Here is a 12,873-nt window from a genome sequence, read left to right as displayed (position 1 = left end):
AGTTGCCGGATGGGCACAGGCCCATGGATTCTTGCCCAGCAAGAGTCAGCACCTTCAGAAGAGATGGGAGGAAAATTGTGAAACAAGCAATTGTCATTGGTCATTGTTCATTTGTTGCCCTACTTTTTAAAGGTGCTTGTGGCTGGCATCCTGCTTTGGGATAAAAATAAAATTTGCTACTTTCATCACCAATCCATTAAAATCAGATTAAAATTACAGGTGGACATTTTTTCAGTCGCAGTGCTACATCAAATCATAAATGTTGCACACAGTTCGCATGCATATTAAGCACCTTTAAAGAGGATCACAGCTGTACACAGTCAATAAGCTTCCATTTGGGTGAGTTACCAGATAAGTGCAGGCCCCATGGAATCTACCCCAGCGAGTTTGATCAGTCTGCCAGTATGATGGCAGTAAAAGTTGGTGTAATGTTGCTGATCTGTCACTAGATGCCATAGGCAAATATAATAAATACTAGATCATATCATACTTATAACACTGGTTAAGTATTTCTAATCTTTTTCCCTCCTGTAAGCGCTGACAGCTGAAGTACAATTCTACAGGTACCTCTCCTAAGTGACCATTTTTCATGTGTGAGCCTCGACACTAATTGCTGCCAGGCTACTGGCACACCAGAGGCATCACAACTGAAACAGACCCTGTGTCCACCCGACATCCTCACATATGAACTTTCTCAGGCATTGCTGATTGGTAATCAGGCCCATGAACCTGGCTGATTGCTCTTCCCGCCCAGGAACACTATTGCTGCCTGGCTGAGATCAGCCGATTTAGTACAGACTGGGGTTTCCTGCCTGGTACCTTCCTGGTTTAAATAGCTCACTTTCACACTGGGCAGTGCATGTACCAGCTGAACCATTGCTGAGCTGGAATTGATACTTTTTAAAGAATGCAAAAGATAAAAACCTTCAATTCTACAATGGACAAATAGGATTGATGTTTCTTGTAAGGAAATCTCTGTCCAAACTTTTATAAAAATCATTCTTGGGATGTGGGCATCGCTGACAAGGCCGGCATTTATTGCCCATCCCTAGTTGCCCTTGAGAAGGTGATGGTGGAACTTCTTCTTGAACCACTGCAGCCCTTGTGGTGAAGGTGCTTCCACAATGCCGTTAGGTTGGGGTTCTAGGATTTTGACCCAGCGACGATAAAGGAACGGCGATATACGTCCAAGTCGGGATGGTGTGTAACTTGGAGGTGATGGTGTTCCGATGCATCTGCTGCCCTTGTTCTTCTAGGATAAAAACTGATCAAGCTGTAGCCTGGAATTTTTACAAGCTTTGTTTTAAAGTGCAGCAACTATTGACACACATTATTTGTTTACAGGCTTATTTTGGCAGTCACCGAAGAGGCCACCCTGTCCAGTGCAGTTTGATATAAATGATGAATTGTGAGTAACCATCAGAATTTATAATTGACTTTTCCTGTGGGCTTCTGTCATAAATTGCAGGTTTGGCCTTTGATATAATCTTGGGTTCCGTGTAAGCAGACCTTGCAGCCCCTACGATCTGGAATGCACCTTTTACTGTCCAATATCTTGTTAAACAATAGTGTGACCTTGGGGTTATCACAGAGACCTTCCTCTGCATACCAACCTCTGTAATGTAGCAAGTGCTGCCGCATGCGTTCTTCTATCTTTACGGATGATGGACTGAAAAGCACTCTGTCGAGTCTAGGCACAACGTCAAACAAACCAGTTTATTTTACATAAAATACATGCATGAACAGAATACAGTTTGTACCGTGAAAACAGCTAATTTCCTGTGCTTCCCTGGGTGTAGGCCTATTTTCAAGCTACGCTAGTCCAAAGCTAGCTGGTGCAGAGTTTCTATTATTGGTTACTAGGGCTCTCTTGCCCAATCCTTCTCCAAGGTGGGAGGGGGCGGGGAAGAGGGAGTGAGAGACAACCTGTTAAGTCTTTGTCAGCTTAGCAGGCTGAAACTCCAATCTCAATCAGAAGTGGGCTCCGGAATGGGTTTAACCTTAATACTGTGGACATACAAAATATTCTCCTATTGTTTAATTAACACAGACCTATCAACAGTGAATGAAACAATTTTTATTAGCCTAAGATGCCTGTGAATCCCATTTCAACTGACTGACTTTCTGGAGTCTTTCAATTGTTTCAACGTTGCAGTAACTTGCATAACTAAGCAGTGCCATTACCGGGACTTCTACGGTGGCCCAGCTGTGACTCGCTCTTGGGGTAGCTTATTATCATTTCAAATTATCATGGTAACTAGCCTGCTTTCATCCCTTTTAGCTTAATGTTGGCACAAAATGCAGAATTCAATTCCATTTAACCAGAAACTTTCCAGCCAGCTAGTATGACCGAAAGCCAATTATTTTTGGCATTAGCCAAATAAATCATCAAAGTTCAGTAAAAAGTCATCTGATTGTTTGCTGCTGATTTCAGTTGATCCCTCAGCAAGTTGATATGCAACACCAAGTTGGCCTTTTCAATTGGGTAGTTTTTTTTTATTCGTTCATGAGATGTGGGCGTTGCTGGCAAGGCCAGCATTTATTGCCCATCCCTAATTGCCCTTGAGAAGGTGGTGCTGAGCCGCCGCCTTGAACCGCTTCAGTCCGTGTGGTGAAGGTTCTCCCACAGTACTGTTAGGTGGGGAGTTCCAGGATTTTGTCCCAGCGACGATGAAGGAACGGCAATATATTTCCAAATCGGGATGGTGTGTGATTTGGAGGGAAATGTGCAGGTGGTGTTGTTCCCATGTGCCCGCTGCCCTTGTCCTTCTAAGTGGTAGAGGTCAGGAGTTTGGGAGGTGCTGTCGAAGAAGCCTTGGCGAGTTGCTGCAATGCATCCTGTGGATGGTACACACTGCAGCCACGGTGTGCCGGTGGTGAAGGGAGTGAATGTTTAGGGTGGTGGATGGGGTGCCAATCAAGCGGGCTGCTTTGTCCTGGATTGTGTTGAGCTTCTTGAGTGTTGTTTGAGCTGCACTCATCCAGGCAAGTGGAGAGTATTCCATCACACTCCTGACTTGTGCCTTGTAGATGGTGGAAAGGCTTTGGGGAGTCAGGAGTGGAGTCACTCGTCGCAGAATACCCAGCCTCTGAGCTGCTCTTGTAGCCACAGTATTTATGTCGCTGGTCCAGTTAAGTTCCTGGTCAGTGGTGACCCCCAGGATGTTGATGGTGGGGGATTCGGCGATGGTAATGCCGTTGAATGTCAAAGGGAGGTGGTTAGACTCTGCCCAGCATCCAGACTGCTATGGTCTCCTCTAGCTGGGATTAAGTTACCTATGTCGCAGTTTGCCGATTGTTGAATAAATTAATAAAAACAGGAATGACAAAAATAAATATATGCTATTCTTGGAATTTTAATGTTACTTTTACTCGTGATGAAACTGCCTAATTTTAGTACATTTTTTGAATGAAGTTAATGTGTCATATTAACTCAACAGTTTTCAGACCAGTTTAACACCTACAAATAATACTTTCAAGCACAAATGATCACCAAGAGCATAGGATCATATTTAAGTGGTTTCTTTTGCATATTAGGAGAATTGTAATCACTTACTTAAACCTCTTTTACATTAACTTGTTATGTCATTTGCATCCGAAAAAACAATTAGGAGAGTATTCAAATTAAAAACTTAATTACCGCTTTAATTGGCATTCATGCTTCAATTAAATAAATATATGAATTATTATAAGTCTAGTAAACAGACTTCAGTGTGTAAATATAATTTTCTCCTAATTAACTAGTTAAGAGTAGTATTTACCAGAATCTACTATCCAAATTGCATGGTTTTTAATGTTTCTCAGATTAAGCTTTGTTCCTTAGTGGTGCTATCACTTGGTATTGTATCCTGGTTTGTCTTAAGCTACATAATCCTTATCCGAACTATAAACTTTTAATATTTCTTCTTATTTTAGGCACCACAGTTTCATATTAAGTGCCGCAAGACTTTTTGCAACAATTTACAAGATCCCTTGTATGGTACAGGTAGGTCTTGGTTATTAAATAGAAAGGTCTTCAACAACAATAACTTGCACCTTTATAGCACCTTTAACATAGTAAAACATCCCAAGGTGCTTAACAGGAGCGTAATCAGACAAGAAAATTGACACGAAGCCAAAGAAGGAGACATTAGAAAAGGTGACTAAAAGCTTGGTCAAAGAGGTAGGTTTTAAGGAGCATCTTAAAGGAGGTGAACGGGACGTGGAGGTTTAAGGAGGGAATTCCAGAGCTTACGGCCTAGCCCGCTGAATGCACGGCCACCAATGGTGGGGCGAAGGTAATTGGGGATGCATAAGAGCCTAGAATTGGAAGAATGCAGAGTTCTCGGATGGTTGTAGGGCTGGAGGAAGTTACAGAGATGGGGAGCGGTGAGGCCAGGGAGGGATTTGAACACAAGAATGAGAATTTAAAATTTGAGGCATTGGTGGACCGGGAGCCAACGTGGATCAGCAAGCACAGGGCTGATGGGTGAACAGGACTTGGTGTGAGTTAGGATACGGGCAGTAGAGTTTTGGATGAGCTTAAGTTGTCGAAGGGTGGAAGATGGAAGGCCGGCAAGGAGGGCATTGGAATAGTCGAGTCTGGAGATAACAAAAGTTTAGATGAGGGTTTCAGCAGCAGATGGACTGAGGCATTTTACCCCTGTGGCTCAGTGAATTCATCCAGAGAGTAGCTGAGCCATAGAGTCCATGAAAGTCTCAGCCTTAATCTCCGGCCTTTGCTGAGTTAGCTGATCTCGGGGAGGACAGCAGCAGAGGCACTAATATTGATTTGGGTCATGGAGCAGAAAATCGGCCAGGATTCCCACAGCTGATCATTATCCAGCAATCCCTGCTGGAAGTGCTCACATGTGGACATCGGGTGAGGACCAGGATTGGGAGGATCTACTGCAGTGCCCCCCCCCCCCCCACCCCCGGTTGAACAGTGTGCCGGCACTCTCTGTCAAGGCTCACGTGAATAATATCTGCTTGGATGAGGTGCCAGAGGGTGACTGGTGCTTGTAGAAAAGGACAGTGGAAGGAGGGGGAACTGTGGAATAAATAAAGTGCCTATAATGTGGTCACTCTATTAGGCATTTTTTGTGTGTTACTCCTACCTCACCTCAAACTGTACCTCCCAGTGATAGACTTGTAACCACCGGTACTTCACCTCATCATAAAATAATTCAAGACACTCTCCAGTTAAAGCCCACATTCCGAGAACAGAATCTATAATCGTACTGCTGAGTGTTTTTCACAGTTCAGGTGGACATATCCATCATTGCAATTCACTGAAATCCTGGAACTAACATCTTATGAGTAAGCCAGAGTACTGTGCAGACTAGATTGTTGCAATAGCCCAGCATGTTTCAACACAATAAATGGGCTGAAAACATCAAAGTGACGATACAAAGGCTCACAATTACATTTTCTCCATGTATAGATAAGAACTGAAGGACATGTCTCAGCTGGTTAGGAATGGGGAAGGAGGAATTATATCCCTCATATCAACACATTGCCATCACTTGGTACTTTATGGGATGTTTGAGCACATGCTGATCTGTGAGCCGTGGGGATCAGAAGCCAGTCTTGTTCATTCTCACACTGTGCGTTCCTGAAATCAATCACTGCTGGAGGAATCCCAAAATTGTTTAAAATTGCAATATGTTGAAATGGATGGATTTTAATTTGTTATTAAAATTACCACAAAGTTCCAATCAAATGTCACTGTATGTATGAATGCATTGCATGATGTGGTACTGAGCCACACAGATGAAGAAGGTTGCAGGTTCGTTCCTTGGCCTGTGCTGAGTTAGTGATCTTAGTCAAGGTAGAAGTAGCTGGGCTACAATTGCGCTCAGCAACTCTGGGCTAGAAGAGCGGGAAAAATTAGCCAAGGTTCCCGCTCTTGATCGGGTAACCTTTGCAAGAGATGCTCACATGCAGGCATTGGATGAAGACTGGACATGAGGCTAACGGTTGAATTTTGAGGTACCAGAGGCCTCCCAATGCCTGTGGAACCATTTCCCAACATAAACCATTGCCTTCAGGAGAGGAGATGGGGAAATCTGTCCTTAGTGAGACTCTTTACAGCTATTTGCCATCTCTTAGAAACCTCCACTGCTAAGGCGCCTTTATCAGTTTCAGTGCTTGTACGATGGTAACACATCACTCACTTTCAGAACCAAGTGAGTAAAACATTTATTTTAAGTCTGTTTTTCTGCTGTACTCACTGATTGCAGTGACATAAATTAAACTTTCTAAAGAATTGTAAATGAGGCATTTAATTTTTTTTTAAGTAGCCATGATGTGTGCTTGAATAATTTGGACAGATATTTACTACTCTTGTTACAGCCTTATACACAGAATAGTCATCCAAAGCTCGAGAGAAATACTAGCAACAGAAAATTAGCCAGTGTATTCTCCATTCTTAATGTTGGTCGCCTGCTCCTAAACTATAATCTGTCCTACCATTTACTGTAACAGTAAAATAAGGATTTTAATGTAGTGAAAAAGAACAGATACCCTGTAAATGCGCTTTTGGAACACCAGAGACAATAAGCTGTAATTTGTGGGAAGGTTTATATTATACCTCGCTTTTTAACGTATTGCAGGACATGTCCAAGGAAGCTATTTCCAGACTGCTTTCCGAGGTTAAGATTCCAAAATTCACGCCGTCTGCAAAAGTAAGTAATTGATTAACAGATTAGAGCTGAGTTTGACCAAGGGACTTTTTTCAGCAGTGTTCATGTTTGGAGTTTCACATTGTACATTAGTGTGTTCCAGCACTGTTAACCATGGAGCACAAGCTATGAGCTTTTCTCTTTGTATTGGCCAGATTTTTTAAAAATCCTCTAGTATAACACCCTTGGTCAGTATTTCGTACTGTGGACTGTCCTTTTTTTTTAATTGTCCAAGAGTTTATTGGAACTAAAACTAAACCTATGGCATTCATATATCCATAGTACATCGAAGTTACTTTTATATTGTTAGTTTGGGAATCCAGCATGCAAGATTGCATACCATACTGCGGTAAATTATATCTATATATAATTAAAAGTCTTACATATATGATACATTAAAATGCAATGTGCCATGTTAAATCAGACTAGCAAAAAGTATCTCACTTTTCTGATTGGCTCCCAGAGAACTTGGCCATTAAATTAAAGATCAGGAAAAATCCCACCTGAAATAACTAGTTCAAACAAATCACATTACTCACATTTCTTTTTTCAAAGTGGTTGCAGATGACAACTTGACCTGTGGCCCAGCTGAGTATCTACTGTGCGAGATACAACACAAAAAAACCCAATAAAATGTAAATAACTGAGAATAAGAGGCTTCAGAGAGGGAAGAACAAAGAAAGTTACTTATATCTTTAGCAAGTTTTCTAAAGTAGATAAATTATAATACAAATACTGGGGTAAGAATTCTGCTGGTCGCTATGTATAGCCACATTGTGAATGTGTTAATGATGGTTTCCTTTGTTTGGGATTCTAGTAAAATCATAACAACTTCCATCTATGTAGCACCTTTAACATTAAAGAATGTCCCAAGGCAAATGTGCCAAAATGGATTTTTGCCTGTGTTGAATTTTTAAACTTGTATTGTTGTAATGCCTGAATGAGCACATAAAGGGTTAACTCCAAGGCTACACACTGTATTCTTTTCAATATTAAGCTGTCAGCTTAAACTAATCTGTTTGTCTATAGATTTTAGTCAGGGTGTAGGTATGTTTTGGCCCACACAATAGTGGTTTGACGTGTTAATTAATCATCCTGGGGACAATTACTGTCTGTGTTTTAAAAGCCTGAACCAGCCTAGCCAGAAAGAGTTAAGCTAGTAAATGACCTTATGTTTTAGGGCCCATCTTTAGAGAGGAAACAAGCTGTATCTTTATTGTTTGTGTATCGAGCATTATAGCGAAAAATGTATCTCACTGTATTAAACTTTTCATTCAAATATTTTATATAAATAAAAGCCACTCAGTGGTTCAGATCTGTCTCTAGATTTGATAAGTGTTTATCCAGTCCTCTGTCCATAAAGAGAGGAGAATTCATATGTGGAACGTGATACACTGCAGTATCCAGTGTACCCAGGAAGGGTTCACTTATGGGAGTGACAGGTGATCCCAAACCTGAAGAAGTATCTTGCATAAAAATATAGCAACTGTGACAGCACTTCACAGATAGGTGTATGGAGCACAGACACAAAGTAAGGGAAAAAGAGATAAAACACATTCATTTGGAACATGTTTACAAAATTACCCAGAATAGCAAACAGGAAATCTTCACAAGCACTGCATGTAGAACTGTCCGTATACCATTATATCTGTGAGTGGGGCTTGAACCCACAGCCTTCTGACTCAGAAGTGAGGGTGCTACCACTGAGCCAAGGCTGACACCAGCCAGTTCCATTTTTTTTAATCTTTACCTCCGGGGATCTGAGTCCATTTTCTTGCCCAATAGAGTACACTCGAACATTAATTTCATGGAATTTCATTGTGGAAAGTAGGGAATGTTACCAATGATAAAATACAGTAAGACCCATCTTGTAAATCATAGCTGCGTATAAATTCATTATCGTGTTTTGATAATTGCTGATTTTACAGTGTTAAAAAAAAGTCATTCCCATGCATGTAGAGGATATAAAACCAATTGTGAATATTTCAAAGGATTTTACAATAAGTAGAAACTCTGTTCTCTATAAGGAAAAAACTTCGCTCAGACTTTTTAACTGCAGTTATATTTGTTTAAAATTTTATTGCTGTTGTTTTGTTTATAGCATGAAAACACTCCACATGAAAATTCTGCCATTTTTATTTTTTTTAGCAAATCGAAACTGATGAAAATGTAAAGAAATCTGACCAGGCAAAACTAGCAGTAAGCAGCGAACAAGAAAGAGTGGCCATCGATCTGTTAAACAAAGCCAGCAGAGCAGGAGTAGCAACCAAAAGTGAGTGCAATGTTATGTGGGATGTATTCCTGGTCACTGTTTTGAGGGTGATTTGGTTTATTTAAAACGATTCCACATGCTGAGTGACGAATGCACTTGGACAGAATCTCATCCTTTCATTATCTTAAAGTCCTTGATCATGTCTCCTCAAAGTCTACACTTTTCCCAAAGTAAAAATCTCCAATTTTCTAGCCTGCCCTAATAACTAAAGGCCCTTAAACTGGGCATCAATTGAATGGCCCTGCTCTGAATCTTTTCCAGGGACTCGATATCCTCACCACAAGAGGTGATCAAAATTGAAAGCAGACAGGGTCCGTATAGCAATGTTATTGTTCTTTTAATTATGTCTCATAATTACTTTAGACCTAACCTCAGGGTTCCCATCCCGCCATCCCTACAGCTCAGCCATGACTAGTGATTGGGGCACTGCAGTCGACCAAGGAAGTGATAAATCAGTCAGGACGCCCATGATTCTATTTTGAGGCAGAGGAAGATACGGGGCTTTAGGAAGAGAGCAGGGCAGTTGGATTAGTTTTCGAATTGCTCTAGCGACCACTGACTCTTGCGTTGTAAGCCCCTATGGTTCTCTGGTCCTGATCACTGACCATTGGTTCCCTAATGGCAACTACATTGTATGGGAGTCAGGTGAGGACGGGGGCAGGCTCAGCTGTGATTTTCCCCCCCCCCCCCCCCCCCCCACCTTTATGGTCAAATAGCCAGCCAACGCTCGCTGTCTAGGTTTACACAAAACAAATGGCCACCTGGACTGAAGGCTGCCCCCCCCCCCCATTGTACCAGATCCCAGAACAGGTCAATTCCTATGGGTGGAGAGAAAATTCACCAGGAGAGGAGGGGGGAGAAGGAAGCTGAGCAAAGCTCTCAGGTTGCAATATGCGATCCTTACAAAAAGGATTCGAATAACTGCGAATTTTTTTGGCCATTGCACGGTAGATCGCCTCCACATGATGCCAATCTCCTTTGAAAAAGACAATGACAACAACGGGCACATTGACTTCATAACAGCTGCTTCCAACATACGAGCAAAGATGTACAGCATCGATACAGCAGACAGGTTAAAGACAAAGAGGATCGCTGGACGAATCATTCCTGCCATAGCAACAGCAACCGCAGCAGTGTCAGGACTGGTAGGAACTTCATTACTGGCTCTGGTATAAGTTCTCAATCAGTGGGTGCAGTAGTTTGATGATTAATATATGGGACTAGCAACCCTGAGGTCAGGAGTTCAAATCCCACCAAATTTGAATTCAATAAATCTGGTGACATATGGGCTGGCACCAGGGAAAAAAGACCCTGTGAAAGCTGCTAGATTATCGTAAAAAAAAACATTGATCTTTTTTTTTATTCGTTCACGGGATGTGGGCGTCACTGGCAAGGCCGGCATTTATTGCCCATCCCTAATTGCCCTCGAGAAGGTGGTGGTGAGCCGCCTTCTTGAACCGCTGCAGTCCGTGTGGTGACAGTTCTCCCACAGTGCTGTTAGGAAGGGAGTTCCAGGATTTTGACCCAGCGACAATGAAGGAACGGCGATATATTTCCAAGTCGGGATGGTGTGTGACTTGGAGGGGAACATGCAGGTGGTGTTGTTCCCATGCGCCTGCTGCTCTTGTCCTAGGTGGTAGAGGTCGCGGGTTTGGGAGGTGCTGTCGAAGAAGCCTTGGCGAGTTGCTGCAGTGCATCCTGTGGATGGTGCACACTGCAACCACAGTGCGCCAGTGGTGAAGGGAGTGAATGTTTAGGGTGGTGGATGGGGTGCCAATCAATCGGGCGGCTTTATCTTGGATGGTGTCGAGCTTCTTGAGTGTTGTTGGAGCTGCACTTATCCAGGCAAGTGGAGAGTATTCCATCACACTCCTGACTTGTGCCTTGCAGATGGTGGAAAGGCTTTGGGGAGTCTGGAGGTGAGTCACTCGCCGCAGAATACCCAGCCTCTGACCTGCTCTCGTAGCCACAGTATTTATATGGCTGGTCCAGTTAAGTTTCTGGTCAATGGTGACCCCCCAGGATGTTGATGGTGGGGGATTCGGCGATGGTAATGCCGTTGAATGTCAAGGGGAGGTGGTTAGACTCTCTCTTGTTGGAGATGGTCATTGCCTGGCACTTATCTGGCGCGAATGTTACTTGCCACTTATGAGCTCAAGCCTGGATGTTGTCCAGGTCTTGCTGCATGCGGGCTCGGACTGCTTCATTATCTGAGGGGTTGCGAATGGAACTGAACACTGTGCAATCATCAGCGAACATCCCCATTTCTGACCTTATGATGGAGGGAATGTCATTGATGAAGCAGCTGAAGATGGTTGGGCCTAGGACACTGCCCTGAGGAACTCCTACAGCAATGCCCTGGGGCTGAGATGATTGGCCTCCAACAACCACTACCATCTTCCATTGTGCTAGGTCTGACTCCAGCCACTTCAGGGAAGGGAACTTGCTACTCGTATCTGGCCTGGCCTATGTGTCACACCAGTCCCTCACTTCAAAGTTGACGCTTCATGCCCTCAGGGCAACTGAGGATGGGCAATAAAAACTGCCTTGCCATTATCACCCACATCCCAAGAACAAATAAAAAATTAGAAATTTTTGAATAAAGTTTTAGGCCGAATTCTAAGTCAGTATGGTGTTTGACCATATAATGGAAAGAAAAAGAATAAATTGTAAAGTAGGAACATCGTCTCTGTACATTGGTACAAACCGTTCCGTTCTTCTACTCACAGATACAAATGAGCCAGTGACTGTAGTGAATGAGGCAGAGCTGCAGGTTCTGGGATCTCCGGCATCACTTTGAGTCTGGGGTCTCTGGCATTGCACTGGGTCTGGGGTCTCCGGCATCGCACTGGGTCTGGGGTCTCCGGCATCGCACTGGGTCTGGGGTCTCTGGCATCGCACTGGGTCTGGGGTCTCCGGCATCGCACTGGGTCTGGGGTCTCTGGCATCGCACTGGGTCTGGGGTCTCTGGCATCGCACTGGGTCTGGGGTCTCCGGCATCGCACTGGGTCTGGGGTCTCCGGCATCGCACTGGGTCTGGGGTCTCCGGCATCGCACTGGGTCTGGGGTCTCCGGCATCGCACTGGGTCTGGGGTCTCTGGCATCGCACTGGGTCTGGGGTCTCCGGCATCGCACTGGGTCTGGGGTCTCCGGCATCGCACTGGGTCTGGGGTCTCCGGCATCGCACTGGGTCTGGGGTCTCCGGCATCGCACTGGGTCTGGGGTCTCCGGCATCGCACTGGGTCTGGGGTCTCCGGCATCGCACTGGGTCTGGGGTCTCCGGCATCGCACTGGGTCTGGGGTCTCCGGCATCGCACTGGGTCTGGGGTCTCCGGCATCGCACTGGGTCTGGGGTCTCCGGCATCGCACTGGGTCTGGGGTCTCCGGCATCGCACTGGGTCTGGGGTCTCCGGCATCGCACTGGGTCTGGGGTCTCCGGCATCGCACTGGGTCTGAGCTGCCAATTTACTTTTCTGACCACAGACCATTGTTGTGGTTTCCTGGTCACTGGCCTCTTTTCCCAGCTGCCCAGGTAGGTTTGGTATCCAGAAATCAAGTAGCAACGAGCAACATTCAAACAGCCGCATGTGCCCAGATCGCACTGCGGTGTCAGGCCACGATTTTCCTCACGTCGGCCCATGTTCTAAAGCCAGGCCAGTTATGACCTCAGCCAACGCTGTCTCCGCCTTTAATTTAATTTTCAGAAGAGTTGACTGTTCTATTAAATCTTCACTGAGATGTAAATACTGCAGTCGTTGCAGGGGGCTGGTAGATTGCGTCTGTTAGAGCCTGCGTGTGTGGAATTCGGTCACCTCCCCTTCACAGTGTTGTGATCGAGTGCTTCCTACTCGGAGCGTGACACAAATAGCGCCGGTATTGCAGCTGCACTGTCGCTATAACGGGTAATAAGCTCCTTCTATGCTACCCCAAGAAAAAAAA

General features: G+C 44.3%; 1 protein-coding gene across 3 annotated transcripts in view; it reads left to right on the top strand.

Annotated features, from left to right (window-relative positions):
* uba6 (ubiquitin like modifier activating enzyme 6) overlaps nt 1–12,873 on the top strand; it is a 143,392-nt gene that overhangs the window by 112,150 nt on the left and 18,369 nt on the right. For all 3 annotated transcript variants that reach the window (XM_067983410.1, XM_067983411.1, XM_067983412.1), the window contains 5 exons: nt 1,345–1,408; nt 3,916–3,985; nt 6,594–6,665; nt 8,811–8,934; nt 9,886–10,079. In XM_067983410.1, coding sequence (XP_067839511.1) covers nt 1,345–1,408; nt 3,916–3,985; nt 6,594–6,665; nt 8,811–8,934; nt 9,886–10,079 — 524 coding nt within the window. The remainder of the gene's footprint in view (nt 1–1,344; nt 1,409–3,915; nt 3,986–6,593; nt 6,666–8,810; nt 8,935–9,885; nt 10,080–12,873) is intronic.

The sequence above is a fragment of the Heptranchias perlo genome, chromosome 4 (assembly GCF_035084215.1).
Source record: "Heptranchias perlo isolate sHepPer1 chromosome 4, sHepPer1.hap1, whole genome shotgun sequence".
NCBI lineage: Eukaryota > Metazoa > Chordata > Chondrichthyes > Hexanchiformes > Hexanchidae > Heptranchias > Heptranchias perlo.
The sequence above is the reverse complement of the archived record's forward strand: the minus strand, read 5'-3'. Positions and strand labels throughout refer to the sequence as shown.